Consider the following 22,130-nt stretch of genomic DNA (forward strand, 5'->3'; position numbering starts at 1 on the left):
GGGTGACCAAGGACTCTGGGCAGTGTCCCTCTTGCCCACCAGGCTGTGCTTATTCCACGGTGGGGCTCCTAATGCCCTCCCAAACTGAAAAAGCGGTAGCTTTCCTACCCCATGGCAGGAGCAGGCCCATGAAGGTCAAACAGAAGGCACTCAACAATATGTTTCTGGAGTGAATTCATCTTTAGTTATGTCTGTGGTTCTCAAATTGTAATCAACTCAACCGTAGGCTACCCTAAAAGAGAGGGCCTTGTGGGTAATGTGTCCAGATAACTTATGGCTCAAACCAGAATAGATTTGGGAGTGAGTGGCGGTGCTATTCAGAATGTAGTTAGGGGAACAGACTGGGATGTGTGGTTCCCTAGGGGGGAACCTCAGAAGGGGAGGGGGGCTGCCCCACTGCAGTGCTGGTCCCTGTGGTGGCCGCCCGTGGGTTGTTCCGTCATAGTCCACTTGGCCAGGCACAAGTCCCCCGGGGAGGGGAGGGGACAGAGAGCTCTAGAGTATTCAGCTCCTCTTTGCCATCTCTTGCTTCAAACCCAGCTGCTCTTCTTACTGTTTCACATGTTATATTTCTGAGTGAGAGTTATTTGAAAAAAGGGGAAAGGTAGGTGTGTTTCTGAAAAAGTCTGAAATTACTGTTTTAAGTCTTTGCCCCAGCTCAGGAGCTTTATACAGTCATTCACTCCACAAATACAGGGTGGGCAAAAGTAAGTTTACTGTTGTGAGTACATGAAACACAGTTACTTCTTGTATTATTATTTTTTAATTATTTATTCATTTTCCATACAAACATCTGCAAACCTGTGTTTGTCCCCCCCAGTATTGAAGGTCTGCTATGTGTGTCTGTCCTGGGCATCCCCATTTATCCCAGGGTTGGCTCCTTTCAGGGAGACTAAGCCCTAAATCCAGCCCACAGTTGCCTGTTATAGAGACTAAGGCATTACTTTACCTCCCAAATAAATAAAAAAGTTACAAGACTTAGAGTGTTTCACATGACCTGGATGCAGAGGAAACAGGACTCGCAAGGTGGAGCCCTTTCTGGAAGTCTGTGTTTGCAGTGGAAATGGGGTGCGGGATGCATTGGGTCTCTCTCAGCTGATGATAACCTCTGTTCAGGATTTTCCATTTTGTGGCTTCTGGGTACTAAAATATGTCTGGTGACAAGAAGGGAGAAGTAGAGGGCATCTTTTTTAAAAAATTGGTTTTAGAGAGAGGGAGACAGAGAGAGAGAGAAAGGGAGAAAGAGAGGGAAGCACCAGTTTGTTGGTATTTATGCACTCATTGGTTGCTTCTTGTATGTGCTGTGACCTGGGATACAACCTGCAACCTTGGGGCTGGCCAGGACCTACAGAGCATCTTTGAGTAAACGTCATGTAACCCATTCAGGTTAAAGTACATCTCACTTATCCAGGGTTAGGGAGACTCAGCATTCTAGAACAACAGGAAGCTGAAAGTAAGGGTCACAGACATGAAGTTCACAGGCAAAGACAGGGCTGCCTCCACCCTAAGCCCTGGCTGCCCACAACTCCCCTGACTTTTCCTCATCTCCTAAACTGGGTCCGCCCGAGCCATGAGGAGCTCCCAGCTTAGTGCTGCCCAAGCCAGGTGGAATGTTTCAGTGATTGACTAGTGCGACCAATGGTACAGCTTCAACTCCGTGTGGACAACTTCTCTTCAATGGTCTCCCTGCGTTTCTGACGTAATTTCTTCAAAAGTAATGTATGCACGTAGGGGGAAAAATATCAGACAATATGAAAGGTAACCTCAGAGATACGCCCGCAGTATTTTACATCCCCACCAGCAGTCTGAGAGGGTCCCCTTTCTCCACACTCTCACCATGTGTTTCTATTACCTTCTTGATGATAACCATCCTAGGGAGTGTGAAGTGCTTTCTCGTTGTGGATTTGCATTTCTCCAATAACGAGTGACGTTGAGCATCATTTCTTGTGCAATGCGTCGTTGGCATCTCTTCTTTGGAGTGCCTGTCAGATTCTTTGCCCATTTTTAAATTGGGTTATTTATATTTTATTATTGACTTACAATTATTCTTTATATTTTCAGGATACAAGTTACTAGATATGAGACTTGCAATTATTTTCTTCCACTCTCCCAAATGTTTTTTCTTCCGTCACTTTCTTGATGGTGACCTGTGACGCACAGTTTTTTTGTTGTTAAGAAATTTCATTTTAATAGCTCTAATTATAGTGCTTGTTTGTCAAAGCCCAGAAGTTTTTAATATTGAATATTATGAAGCCTAAGTTGGGGTGACAATGGTTAATAGGATCATACAGGCTTCCTTGTTTAATTTTTGTCACTTGTGCTTTTGGTGTCTTGTCTAAGAAGCCATTGCTGAATCGAAGGCCGCGAATATTTACCTTCTGTTTCCTCTAAGAGTTTTATAGTTTTAGCTTTTGCATGTAAGCCTTTGATCCATCCATTTTTGAGTTAAGTTTTATGCGTGGTGTGCTAGGGATCCAGCTTTATCCTCTCCCGTGTGTCTATCTAGTCGTGCCAACGCCACTTACTGAAAAGGCTGTTCTGTTCCCATTGAGAGTCTTGATGAGATATTCTTTGGGAGTTTAATTTTTTAAAACAAGTAAATTATTTATTTGGTTTCAAAGTCGGTACTACAAAACAAAGTGTATTCAGAAATTGAGTATTTATATCTGTAATGTCCCCTTTCCTCTCTTACTTCCTCTTTCCTCCTACAGATAACCAGTTTATTTTTTAATTTTATAGTTTGTTCTACTCTGACCCAATTCTAATAAGGTAGTTTCTCAGCCTGCAACAGAATACTCAAGGATTAAAAAAATACAAAAAAACATCTTTCGGGGCCAACTAGGGTATGGACCCATTATCCACAGGAAAAGATTTATTAAAACTGATAGAATAAAAAATAGTCAAATTTCAGGATCAAAAAAACAACAGACAGGCTAAGTCATTAAGAAACGGGTTAATAGAATAGTGGAGCATGGCCACATTCTAGAGAATGCAATTGAAAAATGGCTAAATTGTGGGGGGTCTGGGTCAATATTTAGGTAAGTTCTTGTCTTTTGAAAAATTCACTCATGCAGAACACCTTTTTCTGATAATATCAAATAAATTACCTTAAAGTGCCACTTTTTCCTTTCTGTGCATCTGTTTGTCTCTTTTCCTCCTGTCTTCTGTGCTTTGCCATTAGTTCCTGCTGCCTCTTGTCTGCTGCCGGGCCCTGGTCGATAGGCCCACTCCTCTGTGTCCCCACATGATGACACATACAGAGTGACAAGGGTGATGCCCTGGCAGCTGCAAAAGTCATCGCTCTGAAAAGAGTCCCTCTGCAGGTGGAGTCCTCCCACGAAGCCAACGCCGAGGTGATGAGGGAGATGACCAGGAAGCTGTACAGCCAGTACGAGGAGAAGCTGTGTGAGGAGCAGCGGAGGCACGACGCCGAGAAAGAGGCGCTCCTGGTATGTCTGTCGTAGCTGCAGAGAGGGGAGCGGAGTTCTTGGATCATTATCGTCAGTGAGGTTTAAATACAGGGGTGGGCAAAAGTAAGTTTACAGTTGCTCATTCGGAAAATAATACAATGATTAATAAAAAACAATGCGAGAATAAACTCTATGTTTCATGTGCTCACCTAGTTTTAGTAGGTATAAACCTACTTTTATATAAACCTACTTTTAACCTACTTTTGCCCACCCCTGTAATAGGGCTTCTTCTCGGAGGTAAGTTAGTGGACTGACTACTGGGTGAGGGGTCAAGGAATTTATTGTTCGCTCATTCACTCCCTTCGCACAGCTAGAAGTATCCCCGCCCCAGGGAAGCCCCCATGCTCATCCTGTTCTTTGCTGCGGCTTCTGTCGCACGTGTGATTAGAGTGGGGCTGTATGTCTCACATCCTGGCTTCTCTAGGACGGCATAGGTTCCTTGACAGTACAGACTCCATGTCCGCCCTGACTAATGTCCTTACAGGCATAATAAATGTGCTGAACGATCGGCTGACCTGGTGCTTTGCAATAGGGAAGAAAGATGTGGCCATTCCGCATTCAACTCCAGATCTGGCCTTGATCTCCTTTACATCATTGGCACATACACTGACATTCTGAGCATCTAGTCAAGGGATAAATAACATTTGCAGGCTGTTTTTAGACATAAGGTCTCAAGGGGGAAATAGGTGTATTAAAAAGGCCATGTGGTGAGTCTTTATTTATAGAAGAGAACCAGAATCATGGAAGTTCAGTTCATGATCTGTGAGTTCAAATTCTAGGCCCCAAGATCATGCATTTAAAGGGGGACCATGATTTAGCAAGACCCTGGTTGGTAGCCTAGGGACTCCATGGCTCTGCTGAGGACAGGGTGTTGCTTTTTCAGGAAGAAACCAATAGTTTTCTGAAAGCGATTGAAGAAGCCAATAAAAAGATGCAGGCGGCAGAGATCAGCCTAGAAGAGAAAGACCAGAGGATTGGGGAGCTGGACAGGCTGATCGAACGCATGGAAAAGGTAACAGACACAGCTTCTGTCTATGGCCACGTGCCCGCGTGCCGCTGCCCTTCCGCAGTTCCCCTGCAGGCCTCTCTGAAGGTCTCAGCTCCCCTCCACGCTGCCACCTCTCAGCCCTGCAATGTGTGTGTTCCAGAAAAGACAAAACTGTAAAATGAAGTATGAGGAAGTCCAAGAAAGTTCTAATTTTTCAATGGTAACTATTTTGATGCTTTAAAAAGCATTACATATAAAATTATTTAGAAAAATACGAATATTCTAGCAGCCCTGCTTTGCTGGACCCTCAAGCATAAACTTAGTTTATTTGTTGAGTGGTCAAGCCCTATTCAGACATTACGTCCACTCCCCAAGCCTGTTGTTTCTGGGGCATGTGTCCGAAGGGCTGGCTTTCTCTGACATGACATATCTCAGAGTCAGGGACACCACACTTCTCTGTGGGTGGGGTAGGCGTGCAGAAGGGGGGATAGCGGGATGTGTGGGGAAGGCAGGAGCTCAGCTGAGATAATGAAGCTAGCCTAGAGAAGGGGAGGAGGCCAGAGATTAGGCAGGAAGTGGAGAACAGGGAAGAAAGGGTGGAGAGTGGAAAGAGAAAAGGAAGGAAGGGAGGGAAAAAAAGAGGGGAGGGTGACCTTTAGCTGGTGACAGCTGACTCCTGGGGGAGGGGTGGTAGCTGAGGGCCAAGGTTGGGACTGATTTCTGGAAAATGGCTCTCCAGCTGCATGCGAGTTTGCAGAACAGTGGTGACCTGCCAAGACTGTGGGACATATTAGCACCCTGTACTCATGCTAGGTGCTGAGATTCTGCAGGCTGATGGTGGGGGGAGGGGGGATGACAATGTGAGCAAGCTCCACATCTGGGCTTTCTTCTGAGAAGAGGTCTCCTTACCCCTGATGTCTGCAGCTTCAGCCCCTCCCCTGACAAGGTGAAGTTTAATCACAGTGAGATCAACATTAAATTCAGTGCCGTGGAGCTTCAGGGCTTGCTGCAGGTTCCCGTGTTAGGGAATGTCTTTATTTGGGAAGGACTTGAACAACCAAGGAGTCAATTACCATTTCACCTGTAGCCCTTGGGAAAACAGAACCCTATCTTTCATTGAAGAGAAGATAAGTGACGTGGTTAAGACCATCAGTACTGGTTCTCTAACCGCATGTAGGTCCAGCTGCCTGCTGCTACGGAAGCCAGTACTTCAGAGGCAGGTGCTGATGTAAAGGAAGGTGGCTTATTTGCAGATGCCGGCCCTCTAGAAGATGAGGGACACATGTCTCAAAGCCCATCTCCACCTCTTGCTGGAGGCAGAGGTGTTTTATAAGGGGGGAGAGAGGAACAGAGCCAAGAGATCAAGGAAGGGGGTTGCAAAGTTCTCTACGTGCAGGCTGGCACAGTCCATTCCGATAAGGCAGGTGACAGCCCGGTGTGCCTCATCCTGGTGTAGTCACCAAGGATTTATATCATCGTGACTTCACGTCATCCTGGCTCCGTGGTTGAAGGTCAGCACATCTCCCAGAGCTGAGATGTGTGAAGGTCAGGCCTGTATCTTTTGAAACTAGTTCCTAGGATTCTTACACAAACATGCTGTTCATCTACAAGCTACATGTCAGTCAGAGTCAGCACTGACAGAAACAACGTCAAAAGAGTGGAGGGGTGGGTTGCAGTTTCCCACCGTTACAGTTGGAGGTGGTGATAGTGAAGGTCAGGCAACATGGGTGTGTTCTAGAACTTGAGGGAGCGTTCTCTATGTTACCACTGTCCTCCGAGAGCAGAAGACGAGTGTTAACACGAACGCTCCCGCAGGGCCACAGATTGTCTTGCAGGATAAAGAACAAGGTGAGCAGGTGTGGGAGGGCTGCTTTGGGCCGGGAGACCATCCTACAGGGACTCTGTCCCTGCAGCGATTAAGAATATAGGTTTTCATTTACTTTGTTTTTAGATTCAGTTGTTGATAGATATGTATTTATTGCCACTTTATTGTTCATATTTTTACCTTTTTTCTTATTCTTAAAGAAGACCCTGAAACAGACTCACAGATACAGAGAATGTGTGATGGTTAGCAGAGGGGAGCAGGGCTGCGGGAATGGGTGTGAAGGGGAAGGGATTAAAAGCACAAGCTGGTGGTTGCAGGATGGTCCTAGGGGTGTACAGTACAGCATAGGGAATACAGTCAGTAATATTCTGATGACTGTGTGGTGACAGCTGTGCATGAGATTTATCGGGATGATCATTTTGAAAATTATATGTCTAATCACCCGAAACTAGTATAATATTGTATGTCAACTGTGATTAAAAAATAAAAAATGATTTAAAGAAAAGAGTACAGGTTTTACAATCAGACAGACCTAGGGTTTGAGTCTCGCTTGTCTTTCTAGTTGTGGGCAGTGGCTTGTCTTTTCCAAACTCAGTCTCCTCTTCTGTAAAAGGCTGATAATCACAATTCTTATTCTTGGGGCTTTTGTGAGGAGCAATGAGAAAAATCCATGCAAAGTGTTAGCGCAGTGTCTGGCACATACAGAGTAGGGACTCTGAGATCGGGGGGGGCTCTGACTTTTATCATGTTACAGACTTGCTTAAGTGTCTGCCCGGAGTCAGCTTTTTTTTTTTTTTTTTTTTTTGGAAACTCGATCTGTTTTATAGCTTATCTTCTTCTTTTTTTTTTAATTTTAGTTTTTTATTGTTATTCAATTACAGTTGTGTGCCCTTTCTCCCCATCCTTCCACCCGACCCCGGCTGACCCCCCACCACCCTCCCCCTTGATTTTGTCCATGTGTCCTTTACAATCTAACAATGGGCAGGGGGGAGTGGGGAGGGGACAGTGAGGAGAGGGGATTACAGGAACTACTATAGCTTATCTTCTTTGTACCCTTGTAATTCAGAGAGTTTCCCGCTCTCCCCCTGATTTCCCTGTGGAGCCCCCGTGAGGGGTGTATGGGTAGAGGCTGGAGGCTGGGAGGGAAGGTAATGGTAAGGCTGGCCCTCCCTGCTAGAATTTATGTAATGTAAAGTGTTTCCTGAATCCTGATGGCTTTTTCTTTAGTGATTGAAAACTTATTGTCCTTTCCCTAAATCTTCTTTTCCATTTAGCCTAGAGAAATGTTTGCTTTATTTAGCTAAGATTAGGGTACCGACTGACTGCTCTTCCACCTTCAGGGATAAATCTTTGGGAGCAGGAATTGTGCCACATCTGTCACACGCTATGTGAACAGTGTGTCCACAGGCACGAAGTGAGGCCGTGTTTGTGTCCTGCTGGCACCGAGTTTTGGATTTTGCTTAAAGACAAATTGCGTGCCTTTGAATGTCCTCTCCACTGTGTACCTTAATTTTCAGCTTCTCCTTTTGAGCACTGTATTCAGAACACTTTTCTTCGGTCAGTAACACCTTTTAAGGAGTGTGTTCTCCCAGGGACCCTTCCACAGATCAGGAAATATTCTACACCTAGATCTGGGTGGTGGTTTCACCAGGTTATCGGGTACACACAAACGTAAGAAATTATTGGGCAGCATACATTTATGATTTGGTTTACTTCAATTTAGATAAATACTGAATTTTTAAAAGATTTTATTTATTTATTTTTTAGACAGATGAGAAGGGAGGGAGAAAGAGAGGGAGAGAAACATCAATGTGTGGTTGCCTCTCATGCGCTCCCTACTGGGGACCTGGCCCACAACCCAGGCATGCGCCCTGATTGGGAATTGAACCAGCGACCCTTTGGTTTGCAGACTGGCGCTCATCTACTGAGCCACACCAGCCAGGGCTCGAATTTTTAAAGTATGCTATAAATTAGGCCTTGCCTACTTTATGACAGCTTTTTGGGGGGACTGAAGGGGAGACTCACTTGTGAAAGGTTCAACTTCTAGCCAATAGTCTACCCTCAGAGGTAAGGGGTGCATGCTGCCCTAGCTGGGCAGTAAGAATGTGCATTTGCTGTACAGACTGAGAAGTAATAACAGCCCCTCACCCAAAGCTGGTCTTCTTTATGACTCTAACTACATGAACGGTGACACGTTCTTCCTGTCAGGGTGGACTGCTCCCGCCTCTTGGGTCTGTTCCCTGGTATATCACAGCTTTCAGCTTCAGACGTTGTGGGGCTTGACTTTTCAAAGATTGGCTTCTAATAATTTGGCAGAAAAGAGGTTTGGAATCTATAGAACGAGTAAGAGTCTGTTAGGGGAGCGTTTCTGAGAATAAAGGTGAGGCGCAGCAGTACTTAGAGGAGGGCCTGAAGTAAAACAATCTGCTCCCAGTGAGTGAGCAGGGTTTGGTGAACTTCATTTTAAGAAAATTTATTACACAAACATTGCTAATGTATTTCTAGTATAATTTTGGTTATGAGGGGTACTACACTTTTATTACTATTTCCCACTCTCTCCAAAGAAGTAATTGCCAACATTCTATATTGCTTTTTGAGTAAACTTCTAAATTTACATATGAACAGCAAAGTTTACAAATCTTAATGCACAGCTTGATGTATGTATTAGTTTTCCATTGCTGCTGTAACAAATTACCACAGTTAGTGGCTTAAAACAATGTGAAATTGTTATCTTATTATTCTGGAGGTCAGACGTTCTAAAATCAGTGCATTGGCTGGCAGGGCTGGGTTCCTTTTGGAAGCTCTAGAGGAGAACCATTTCCCAGCCTTTTTGTAATTTCTTCAGACTGCTTAAATTCATTGACTCATGGCCCACGCCCCAGCTTTAAAGCATGTAGCATTTTCCAGTCTCTGTTTCTCTCTGACTCTAAGCCTCCTTCCAATAAGGGCCCAGCTGGATAATCCAGGGTGATTTCCCCATTAACTTCATCACATCTGCAAAGTTCCCTTTTCCATGTGAGGCAGCACATTCGTGTGTGTCAGGGAGTAGGATGTGGACATAGTCGGAACCATCGTTCTTACCGCCGCAGCACAGTGCTACAGGGGAACATGCCTGGGTAAACAGCCCCCCGCTTAGTGTTCAGGCTGTTCCCTGGGTTCCAGAGCCTCTTTGTTGATGATAGAGAAAATTGTCAAGAATTTTGCAGTGTTGCAGGCCTCTGATTTAAAGTATTGATTATCACTCTTTAGAACTATAAATTTCACAAGACATCTGGGCCTAGGCTGACAGACTATTCGAATGGCTTTATCCAAGATGTTTGGCTCTAATTCATAAATATACCTATAAACACACCAAAAAATTTGGCATTTTTGAGCTTTGTTTGCACTCTGGTAAGTGGGTGTGTAAAACCCATGGGGTATTTTGTATGGACTTGAACTCACTAGTGCTGGAATTAATAGAGATACACGTTCTCTGCCCAACTTGGTTTAATCCACTGGTGAAAACAGTGTCTGTCTGTTTTAGGAACGCCATCAGCTGCAACTACAGCTCCTAGAGCACGAAACTGAGATGTCAGGGGAAATAACTGATTCTGACAATGAAAGGTAGGACGCAGTGCCCCTTATCTTGGAATGGAATTTGGTGGTGGGCATGCTGTGTGTTTGGGGACTCACTTGGTCCTTTCATTTTTCGCTCCTCTGGTCCTCTCTCCCTGCAGACTTGCACATGCAGAAACATTGCCTGAGCACTTCCAGAATGGAGCTGGTTTCTTTAGGAGCTTAGCAGCCCCATCCCACGGCCCAGGGCTGGTTGCTAGTGCAGTGGAACACAGTTTAATTTTGCACTCTTACAAGTGCAAAAGTGCAGTCTATCTGGCTTCTCCACAACCTTGGACTCCACAGGATGCGCCCTGTGGATGAGAAACATCAACTGTGATTAATATCATTGTCACGGAAACTAATTTTAAAATGTCTTTCTTTGTTTCCAAACATTGCTCGGTCAAACTTCGCCTTGTCCCCTGTCTCAGAGCCTATAAAGCCTTGTGTGGCAAACGCAGAAGTATCTCACGGTCTGGTCGTTTCTAGATCAAAAGGCCGAGAGGCCCTGCAGAGCCCTCTGGTGAAGGGGAACAAGGTTGGGATGAAGTTACTTAACCTCCCTGAGGTTCTTTGTCTATCTGGAAAATGGGGATTCTTTTCTTTTTTAAAGGAGGAGGGAATTATGATGATTATAACTGCGCCCATCTCACGGCGTTATTCTGAGGGAACTGTTGGGCGTATTGCTGGCCACATAGCATTTGCTGAAAAAAAAAAACCTCTTTTCCCTCCTCTTATGCAACTTCAGTGTTTGTGAAGTTATAGGCGCCTTCCCTGGCCTTTAGGTGGTGCTGAGGGGCCTGGCAGAGGTGGGAGTGGTAAGCCCACCACCAGACCCTTGACCCAGTGCTCCTGTCCAGGGGCCTCCGAGAGCCGGAGAGTCCCTCTGCTGGTTCCTTGGGTTTCTTTGAAACCCGCAAAGTCAGAGAATAATTTTTGCTTTTTTAAAACCAAAGTGTGAAATGTTTTATGATGTGGTTCACTCTATTTTGATGCAGGAAGGTCTTCCAACATGTTTCCCATTTCCCCCAAATAGTCGTATATAGAACAGTGATAATTCCAGGCGTCCCAGAACTCTGTGGGGAGCTCTGATTTTAGATATTTCGTTGTGTTGCTAGATGCCTCACCCCCTCTGCTCTCCTAATCAAGGTAATTCACTGGATGTTGCAATATTGTATTCACTACAAAACAGAGAGCCTGCTATACCTGTAAGCGGTACCAACAAATTCCCTCTCAGTGCCTGGGCAGTATAGTAACTGACCTTATACAGGGTGAAACTTACAAGTGGGAATGTGAAAAAGAGTCCTGTATTTCTTCTATGGCAGGGCTGAGGAGTCGTGAACCACGTAGGATGTGCACAAAGCTAAAGAGTGCATCCTGCAGTTCCCTCCCTTGTTCTCAGCCACATTCCTTTCCAGCGGTGACTTCCTGTGCTGGTGCCGCTGCTTTGGTACAGGACTCAGCTGCTGTCTCTTCTCTCTGTGTTAGGTATCAGCAGCTGGAGGAGGCGTCCGCCAGCCTCCGGGAACGGATCAGACACCTAGATGACATGGTGCATTGCCAGCAGAAAAAAGTCAAGCAGATGGTTGAGGAGGTAAGCCCTTGTCAAAGGTCATGTCTCTGGGATTGCTCCCTGTGGCGGGGACATTTCGGCCCTAGAGCCAGACCTGAGTCTCAGCTCAGTTTTCTGTGGCTCACAGTGAGCTTGCTCAGGTTACTACCATCTGGGTCCAGGGGGGAATTTTCTCGGATGTCTCCATGGTGACTGTCCCTCTACAAGGGGGCCTTCTCCAGATCAAAAAGTTAGAGTTAAGAAAGCTGTGAGGTGCACTACCCAGCTCACCCACTTTCAGAGGAGAGTGATGCCCTCTGCCCTACGCAGGTGCCACAGCTCCAGGACCGAAGGGAAGTTTGACAAGGAAAGTTTAACTGAGCTCCGGTCTCTGCACTCCCCACTGCCCGCCTCTCCCCTAGCTACTACTCATCCTTTCATTCCTGGTGTTTCTCCTTCATTCCCTTTTCCTGTCTGTTGCTCTCTCTCTCTTTCTTCTGCCTTCTTCTCTCGTTCTCTTCTCCTCCTCCTATCATTCATCTTTTCACTTTTCTACCCCCCTTTTCCTCCTTAACTGTTTATGTACTATGAAACCAAGTTGCAGGTTTACTGTGTAGCCTGGGCATAGTTTATTGTTCTATTTTCTAAATTTAAAAAACAGGTAAGGTGAGTATTTATATTTCTCTAAGAGGAAAAAATTACTTTAACCTGTGTTAATGTAATCTCTCTTTCTTTCTTGTGATGATTGCCCGACAGGAGAAAGTTTATGCTGCTATAAAGCTAATAACATATTATTGTATTTTTTTCTTGTTCAATAAAGGAATCAGGCAGAAAAAAGAGCAGCTAGTACTAACAGAGCTGTAAGAATTCTCTAGGATCTAATTCTGTAACTCTCAAAGGAAGAAATTTTCAATTAATTAAATATTTGGTTGGTAGTAGAAAAAAACTGAAAAACAACCCCCAAATTCCCTTATATAAAGCAGTACTCTGAAAAGTTACCTCTTCTTTCATGAATTACTAAAATTAAAAGTACATCTACTTCTAAAAAATAACTTGCACACAGGACACATATAGAAGTTTAAAAGAATATCTCTCATATAAAATTATTATTTTAAAATGTTGGAGATATTAGAGTGGGATTAAAGTCAGGGAATTGTGAGGACGGGGAGTGTCACTTTTTTTTCTTGTGTGTGGGATAAGCATATACATTAGATAAAATCTGCTTCCCAAACAAGGAATGCAGTCAGTCACATGGTGTGGCATCCTATGAATATGATATTGGGTCCTGTGCAAGCCTCGGGGAACAGGAGGAAAAAGGAAAGGGCAGCAAAGGTTCAGGTGAGGAGCCCAGGCACGTACCCTCTCAGTCCCTATACACACCTGTGCAGGAGTGCTGCCAGCGACAGTGACGGGTAGATCCTGCCCGATGTCGACACTAGTTCGGTGTCGGGAGTGTGTTTCCCTGGGAAAAGCATCATGTCGACACAATTAGCATCTCAGGGAACCATGGCTGCCAGAGCACAGCTTTCCTGTTTCTGAATTTCACGCGTGTGAAGTCTAGGGCAGGGCTAGTCTTCTCTCCCACCTGCGGCTCCTTGCATGTGGAATGCTGCACCTGCCCCACCTCACTACAGGGCGGTGGTCTGTATTGTTTTCCTCTCTGATGTTAGAGAACCGGGGACCAAAACCTCAGACTGGTTCGCTTCCGATTCAGTTATTATCTGTAATGTTTACAACTGGTACCAAAATCAGAGATACTTTTTTAAAAGACATTTTGAAAGCAGTTTAAGATTCTCAGTTTTCTAATTTACTTCCGGAACATACTGGACCTACCAATTTGAAGGGAGTGGGGGGAAATCTACGTACAAAAACAAGGAAGCATATAAAGGTCACTGTCTGTGCCTTGCTTTTCTACCTGTGACTGTGTCTCCCGAAGGAGCTTCTCTAAGTCCCGATGATGCGCCTGGAAGACCCAGGCATTGGAAGCAAATCACAGGCTGAAATTTAGGGTGGCACCATCAGGGGCCTGCTGGATTGCAACAGTGGATGGAGACTTAGAGAGAGAAAGAGACATTTTATTCTAAATTAGAAATCTGAATCAGGTAGTAAGAATTAATGTGTCTGTCCAGTACACTGTGTTCACTTACACGACAAAAGGATGGTTTAAAATCTTAATCGCTGTAGCCATTTATGTGAATACTTCCTTTTTTACTAGTTAGCAACATGGAAGCACAGGCAGAAGAGTGGGATCAGGCTGGAAAGGAGTGGAGGACTCTGGCGATTCAGGGCATGGTTGAAGGTCTTGGGGAAGAGATGGCCAAGGAGGGCCGAGAGAGCTGAGGTGACTCTTAGAGAACAGTCACTGAGAAGAGGGAATGTGTTTCGGTTTTGTACTGCAATGCAAGGCCAGTCTGGAACCACTGGGTGGCACCTGCAAAAAAGAAAATGTCGCGTCTTGGTTCAACATGACGGAAACCTTTGTAACGCTGGCTGCCCTGGGGAGGTAGTCAGCCTTTCACTCTGCGTGTATCCGTTTTCAGATAAGAGGTTGAGAGAGAAGCTCCTCCTAAATAAAGAATTCTCTATTACCTACTAGGCTGCGCCTGTGTTATGATCTCAGCATTATTACTACTTTTCACAAGGACCAAAATCAGCAAAATTATAACTAAATCACTTCAGGACATTTGGACCAAATTTTGAAAAACCAGACTACTGAATTAGTTACTTGTGGAAACTTGAACTCTGACTTGAGAAGAGAATATATTTTTATTCATGAACTCCAGCTACCTAGATATTAAGACAAATTTGACCTGGAAACAGAGGCAGCAAATGTTAGGGAGAGTTTTCCATCCCCCTCAGGAGTCTGAGAGCTTGTCAGTGTGATAGCTTCACATCCCCCAACGATGGGAATCCAGTCTCCGTCATTTTAGTCCTAATGTCTATGAAGAAACTCGGTTTATTAAAATGATGTGCTGCTTTTTTCAGTTCATCCAGGTATTATTACTGAGGTTCTTGGAATCCTTAAATATTAAGTAATATATTTCCTTTCACCTCAGCAGAGTGTATGTAATTTCTTACCAATAATAATAATAATCTGAATAAAATGTGACCGGTCTAGGTTTTGCAATCCATAGCTCAATAATGACTTGATTTTCATAGTGTGGTACAGAGTATTTCAGTAAGGACTTGGGCATGTAAGAAAGCCTTTTTGAAATGAAGGATTAATGTATGTTATGGGGTCAAGTTCGTTGGAAAAGACAACTCAATGAACTTCGTGTGCGGTAGGGGACCAAATACTCTCCCTAGGCTAGAGCTTTATTCCGCAGGAAGTCTCCTTTATGAATGGATCAGGGACTGGTTGTCTCCCTCCGCCACTTGTTCTTCTAACTGGTTCTAGCTCTGACAAAAAATAAAAAACAAAACAAGCCTCACATAAGGTTCTTTAGACTTTCAAGGGTTTTCCAGAAAATACAGAGGGTTTGAAAAAAAGAGCACCTGTGGGCGATTTCACTCATTCTCCACCCCCAGCTGCCCACCTGCACTTTGCCGGTGGAGGGCTGGTGCGCAGTGAGGAGGGTGCGGAGGGGCTCTGGATCCTCCCGGCTGGTGTCAGTTATCCTTGTGCTTGGGTTGCATGCTCCTCTGAAAAGCCGCCCTGGATTAGGTCCTTTGCCTCAAGCAGGCTGCATTCTTGAGTTTGTCAGCAAAGGAACCCAGAGCTCAGGGAGGAACTGAGGCCAGAGCAGTGAACACCTTGACACATCTGTAAGTGTTATTTCTTCAGTCAGCAGGGACGTTCACACCTCTTTACCTGCGTGCACCAAGGCCCAGTCCCCGGCCAACCAAAGCAGCTTTTCTGCCAAGGGGAAAGTTATCTGGAGGAAAAAACAAATTCTTATTTGCCCTTGAAAATGGGTGGACTCATTGCCAATGGGCAATGATATTATTCAGCTGAATAAATAGCAATTTTATAGTAAGAGTCCCTTTACCTTTTCACTTCAACTGTAGCATCCGTTTGTTTTATCACTTCCTTCTAATTTCCCATTGTGATTGTGATGGGTGAAATGTTTCTTCTAACAGAAAGTGTCTGGAGAGGTTGCCTTTCAGTTTCAGAGGAGGCATTATTTTTTTAGAATTTTCTTTTGTGGAATGCAAATGCATCCCCCACCCCCTTCTATAATTTAGATGTTTAATGAGTGGAAAGGTACAAGGAATTGATTTTCTTGTTAGTGCTTCTCCATGCAGGTGGCGCATTAGAGTCACTGGGAAGTTTTAAAAAATTCCAGAACCCAGCAGATAGGAGTAGGAAGGAGGGGCTGGGCATTGGGGGGTTGGTGGTTTTTTTAAGCCCCCCAAGATTCCAGTCTGCAGCCAGGATTGAAAACTGATGTTCTGGATTGTTAGAACAGTGGTATGCATTTCCATGCTGGGTTTTCAGGTCCAGGTCCTTACGAAACTTCTGTGTCTGAGGTGGAAAGCTGGTAGTAAATTTGGGGTGGGAAGGGTTCAGGGGAAGAAAGCCAGGTAGACCAGTCAGCAGGGACCAGGAGCACTGAAGTGGGAGGCTGGTCCAAGTGTGCGACCCTCTGAAGGTCCTATCGGTCCCATCCAGACAGCTCACTCCTAATAGCCCTACTGGCCTGGTGGTGTCCAGATGGTAGAACTTCCCAGAGGCTATCCATGTCCATCTAGAGGGACGTTGTTACGAAGGCAAGTAGATTTAAGCATACTTGTTAAACAGGTAATAGAGACTTAAAGGGACAGAATCCAATTCCAGTGGAAGCTGAGAACCTGCCACTAACAAAGAGATCAACAGTGGTTCTCTTGGATCCTCTTCCCCCGGTGCCTGTGTGTGCATGTGTCTGGCCTCGCCCCGGTTTAAGTTACTCACTTCTGTCTGCACAGAAGACCTTCGTCTTGGCCACACTGACCTTCCTTAGAAAGAAAAGGACATCATACCTTGTTGAAATAATAGTATTAACGATGACCACTTCTCAAGTACAAGACAAGGCAGAACATTTTTGCAATTCCTAAGAAATGATTTTGAAAGTATTTAATTATCATCCCTTAGATTTTTTAAGAGTGACTCTTGTTACAGTGCAATAGTTTCTGTGGAAACAAACTGGATGGGGGAGAAGAGATGATGAATAACGTCTGAGAGTTGAGGTCTGAGTTACTAGTTTCTGGCTCTTGAGCCAGGAGCAAAGCAGGGCTTCTCTTTTATTTTTTCAAGTCCCCATCACTCATCTCCCAGGCCCCGAATCTATATGCACCGCCTGTAGTAGAGACCTCAGAAAAGTACAGTGAGGGAGCCTCCAGTGTACATACAACACAAGTGTACCTGGAATGGAGAGGAGCGTCGACTTTTTAGAGGCAGACATACCTGCATTTACCAGTTGCGGGACCTTCAAAAATTTACTAGTTTCTTGTCTGTAAAGCAGGGTTAATAACAGTCTCTACCCAAAAGGATGTTTTGTTAAGGGTTGAGATGGTGTATAGTTGATTCTTGAACAATGTGCAGGTTAGCCCATGCATTGAAAATTTGTGTATAACTTTTGACTCCCTCAGAACTTAACTACTAAGAGCCTGCTGTTGCCTGGGAACATCACCAATAACAAACAATTGATTAACACATATTTTGTTTGTTATAAATATTATATACTGTATTCTCATAATACACTAAGCTAGAGAAAATAAAATGTTAGTAAAAAATCATAAAGAACAGAAATAACATTTTAAGTATTTATTGAAAACATATATACAAATAAGTGGACCGGCACAGTTCAAACCGGCGTTGTTCAAGGATCAACTTTAGAAAGTACTTACAGCGTGTTCATAGAAACACAGGAAATACCCAATAAATATTAGCTGCTATTATTATTATTGTTACAGGTGGGTGGGTTCCTGCTGTGTATACCCAAAGTAAAGTTGAATGGAATGAAAGCAAAACCCACTGGGCTGCCCTTCTCTCCTTTGGGAGTCTTATTGGCCCCGTGGGATCTTGGGGTGAACGTCTCTCCTCCTTCTGGGCTTTGTGCTGCGTTCTAGCGTAGCCATCTGTTCTTTGAGTAGAACGTTCATACACAAAGCAATTAAAAAAATTAACTCTCTTCCTTCTAAGAATCTTCCATTTTTAATGGGTCTTCCCCCACTTAAATCTTCCATTTGTTAGCACACAATTTATTTTGAAATTATTATACAGTGTGCTGAAATGTACAGCACAAAAGTACGTTTTTGCCAAATGCCCTTTGTTTAGAGGATTCAAAGTAATGTCCGACACCGATAAGTGGCCAAATGGGGGTAGGGGGCCGGAGCTGGAGCCCTGAACCCACAACCCTAATCTACTCAATTGAACTATTTCCAGATCATGTCACACGAGCTCTTCTTCAGACTTAGTCTCCGGCTCTTTGGAAGATGACAGAATGGTATAGCCTGCCCTGGGTTGGAAGCGATTCCTTTTATTGTCGTGATTAGAAGAACACTTGCACTCTCTCTGCTGGGAAGAGCTGGCGTGTATCTGATGAGCTGATGAACAAAACAGGAGGGACATGCTATTAAAAGGAAAACTTGACCATGTAGGGCTCTTCATTGTGAAAACGTCATTTTTGTGTATCCTCAACTTGTACAGCCTCACACTTCCAGAGTCATAAGAACTCCAAGACCCACAGAGTATGTTTAGAAACTTGGGTTCCTAGACATCAAAGAAGGAGCGGCGATGAAAACCAGTACTAAAATACAATTCAGAAAGTGCCAGGTGGAGGCTGGCCCTGAGATCTTGGGCCACGGAGCCTTACACATGGAAAAGCGGCCAAGTCCACCTGCTAAGGAGGTAGGAAATGGGCTTGAAGACCTCCGTGTTCCGGGAAGGAAGTGCTCCCCACCAGATCGCCCAGAAAATACAGAAGCAGCTGAGTGTCCATGTAGTTTGATTATATTTCCATCTGAGAGGTGGCCCCGGGGATGTCCTCACTGAATGGAGATCAACAGCACTACTCAACTGAGCACTCTTCCTGATTGTGTAAGAAGTTTGGTTGGCTTCTATCACCACCAGCATTTTGCCTGACCAGATAGTTCAACTAACTTCATGAAGAGGAGAATTATATCTGATGAAGAAAGAAATATATTCACCAAAATATACCAAAGTGAAATACGTATACTTCATGCCTGCTTTATTTTTCTGTGGGTCTCCTTGAGACAGCCACAGGGGCTGGTATCTCATCAAAACGTAGTGTTGCTGAAATCTAGTTAGCAGTAGCAATAGCAGCGGGGGTGGTAATAGTCATTGGGTGGGATTAGCCATGCCGGCTAGTAGACTGGTCTAATCGAGTGAGCTCGTTAGGGGCCCAGAATCCGTCAGATGTTGGGTTCTTCTCCGCTCTCACCACTTCTTCCTGGCAACTGGACAGGCAGATGCTTTCTTGTCAGTAGTTGTCTTTGGTCTTTCATCGAGATGCTTCTTTTCAGCTTATGTGAATAGACAGAGAATGGGAAAGGAAGCAGAGCAATAATTTGTCATATTAGTAACGAACTGTTAATGCGGTTAACGGTGCTGGTATTCTGTTTAAGCGAAGCTCCCCCGGTACTCTGCTGGGTGTCAGATTCTGCTAGGGAGAGTTGAGTCAGATCTGAGAATTGCTAATCTACGCGTCTCTAGTGTTGTGACTACACAGTTTATAGGGATACGTATCTTCACTTGCCTCATATTTTTCTAAGTCTCTGGTGGAAAGTCCCTGGCATCTGTTCTAGTGGGATAGATTTGTTACCCAGCTTCAAACAAGTGAAGTGGTATGAAACGGAGATGTAATGACTTGCAGTGGAAGTGGGCCACCTTGTCAGCCGCTCTCCCAGGACCTTGTGCTCTCCTCCTACCCGTGGAGACTCGTCCTCCTTTTGGGTGACAGGCAGTAAGTACCTGGAGGCCCAATGGACTTGATTCCGTGGTGCAAAGTGTGGGTGAGGGGCCCAGCCTTTCTGCAGGCCCCTGAGAGTGCCTCCAAACTTTTACACCCTTGGTACCTCGTGCACCTCTCTGAGAACTGGCACTGGGTCTAGGCTGGCTGGAGGCCTCCTTGATCAGGATCCCAGCCTGACAGGCCCTCCCTCCCTCTGCTCCTCCCTGCCTTTGCCTGTGCCCCTCAGTTCACCCTTTCCTGCCAGGACTGTGATATGGTGTGAACTTAACAAATGATGTTGGCGCTGGGTCCATTGACTCCTAAACCGCATTCATTCTTCACTTCTTTTTTTTTAATTGACAGCAATTTTAAATACGGAAGATTATAGAGACTGATAAAATCAAAAACCCTGGCACTCTCCTGTAGAACTGACAAGTGTTAACATTTTGGCATATTTCAGATCTTTGCTAAATAAAAGAAAACATTATAGACAAAGAGGAGGTTCTCTCTTTATTCCTCCCTAGTTCTGACATTTTTCCTTCTTCCCCCTTCCTCCCTCTTCAGAGGCAGTTTGGTCTCTACGCAGATCGTGAGTTGGTGCTTTTACTACCTGCATATGTGTCTATTTTCAGTGTATAGCGTAGTTTATGTTTAAACATGTATGTAAATTTTTACTCATAATATGTAAATAAGTAAAAATTTATATATGTATATATATTGCAACATCTTTTCCCAATTTTGTTTTTGATGGTGTTACATATAGAGCTAAATTATTCATTTTAATGGCTGTCTAATTACCCACTATATGAATATATTGTAATGTACCCTATCGATAGACAGTTGGTTCTTTTTCTAAATTTTTATTTTTACAAACAGCAGCAAACATGTCTCTGTGCTTCTCCGACTGGGGACTGCACTGAGAGGAGGATGCCAGAGCCTGGGTGTAGGCACGTTTCACTCCGCCCGGTGTTGCCCAGTGCCCTCCCAAGTACACAGATACTGCCCCCCACCATGCAGGAGACGGCAGCGTCTCCACATCCTCCCTACCCCCTGGCACTGCTGGACTGTAATTTTCGCCATTGTGAAATGGTATCTCTTCGTTTTGATTTTAATTTGCGTCAGCCTGATTACTACTCATTAGCTCATCTTCCTAAGCTTTTGTTACGGCTGTTCAGGCCTCCAGCCTTAGGACCTGGCTGTTCATATCTTTGTTTATTTTTCTCTTTGGTGGTTTATCTTTTTCCCTGTTGATTTGTGGGAACAGTGTATACTATCAATATTCATCATTTATCAAAAAATATTTCAGTGCCATTATCTTCTACAAGTCAATGTTTTTTGTTTGTTTATGGTGTCTTATATATTATAGAAGTTTTTAATTTTGGCATAAAGTTATTAATATTTTTATGTTGTGTTGTGTGTCTTGTTTATTTGTCATATGGGGGTTTTTTTTTTTTTGTAATAGTTTTAGAGCTTTGTTTTTATCTATAAGTCTTTAATTACAGTCCTCCCCTCCCCACCCCCAGCTCATACCTCCATCCTCTTTCTTACTCTTTCTCCTTAGCTCTCTATCCCGCTATCTGGTCCTAAATCCTACACTTACCTGTTTTGCTTATTTATGAGTTGTCTGTTACCCTCCACAAGAATGTGAGCTCCCCGCGGGCAGTGGCTTCTGTCTGTTTCATTCCCAGCTGTGTCTCTAACACCTGGAATAGTCACTGGCATATAGGAGGCACTCAATAAATGTGTGTTGAACAAATGATAATCCCTGTGGAACTCATTTTTTTGTACATGTGATATGAATAGGGCTGCACTTTTGGGGCAGGGTGGGAGATCGTGGAAAGCTGTTTCTCTCTCAGCATTAATTGAATGGCCTTTCCCTGCCCCACTGATTTTTTTTCATGCTGTCATCAGGCTGGAGCTGTTTCCCCTGTGCCACTGTCTTTAAATATTTCTGTTCCCCTGCCCCCGTGCTGAAGTCTGCAGGAAACTGTCCTCGGGTTTAGGAGTGGGGCTGGGGGGGGTGAGCCAGGCCCAGTTCAGGGGGCTCGTCTCTGATGGGCCAGTCAGTAAACGTTCAAGAAGCACCTTTTAGGAGGCAAATGCCAAAATGGACATGAGTGTCTGCCCTCGAAGGGCTTTCTGATCGACACTAAAACCTGTTCGAACCCAAGGCAGAATATGGTAAGTCTTGCACAGGGCCGTGAGCTGTGCCCAGGCACAGAGGCTGGAGGCAACAGTAAAGCTCACAGACTTTGAGTAATGAATGAAATCTGAGTCGGCCCCCTGCCTCTGTTCCTGGCTGGGCTCTATATCTTCAGTGAGTTTCTTACTCTTCCCAACACTCAGTTTCCTTATCAGCAAAGTGGAAGTAATGATAACAGCACCTGCTTCAGAGGTTGTTGTGAGGAGCGAACGCCTGTTCGCTGATTCTGTGTGGGTGGGAGTCCGTAGGGAGGAGCTGCTATTTGCCCGAGTCTTGCAGGATGGATTGGATTTTTCTAGGCAGGGATTGCATGGGTGGAAAAGGACATGCCAGACAAGATGTGGAGTAAACATAAAAACATAAGTGCAGGGTGAGTTAGAGAAGCACCAATCTAATTTGACTGGACTGTGGGAGGGATTTGTGATGAAGAGGCTAGAAATGTAGGTTGAAACCAATTGTGGTGGGTTATCGGCACTAAGCTGAGAAAATGTCCTTTATTTGCTCTCAAATCCTTAATGTCTCTTCACGGGGTGCTGAGCAATTAGGAGGGGAAAGCGACAGGAAGGGCAGTTAGGCAGCTCCCAGGAGGGTCCTGGCCAGTGAAGG

At 44.6% G+C, this 22,130-nt stretch overlaps 1 protein-coding gene across 3 annotated transcripts in view; it reads left to right on the forward strand.

Moving 5' to 3' along the window:
* The window catches only part of MYZAP (myocardial zonula adherens protein), an 86,431-nt gene that overhangs the window by 32,895 nt on the left and 31,406 nt on the right, over positions 1–22,130 (forward strand). For 2 of the 3 annotated variants that reach the window (XM_024567425.3, XM_045201248.2), the window contains exons 7-10: positions 3,324–3,449; positions 4,354–4,482; positions 9,807–9,886; positions 11,366–11,471. In XM_024567425.3, the coding sequence (XP_024423193.1) occupies positions 3,324–3,449; positions 4,354–4,482; positions 9,807–9,886; positions 11,366–11,471 (441 nt within the window). Of the gene's footprint in view, positions 1–3,323; positions 3,450–4,353; positions 4,483–9,806; positions 9,887–11,365; positions 11,472–17,793; positions 21,084–22,130 lie in introns of those variants that run through there. The other variant, XM_053927840.1, reaches the window with a different exon arrangement.

Source organism: Desmodus rotundus, chromosome 7 (genome assembly GCF_022682495.2).
Source record: "Desmodus rotundus isolate HL8 chromosome 7, HLdesRot8A.1, whole genome shotgun sequence".
Lineage (NCBI taxonomy): Eukaryota > Metazoa > Chordata > Mammalia > Chiroptera > Phyllostomidae > Desmodus > Desmodus rotundus.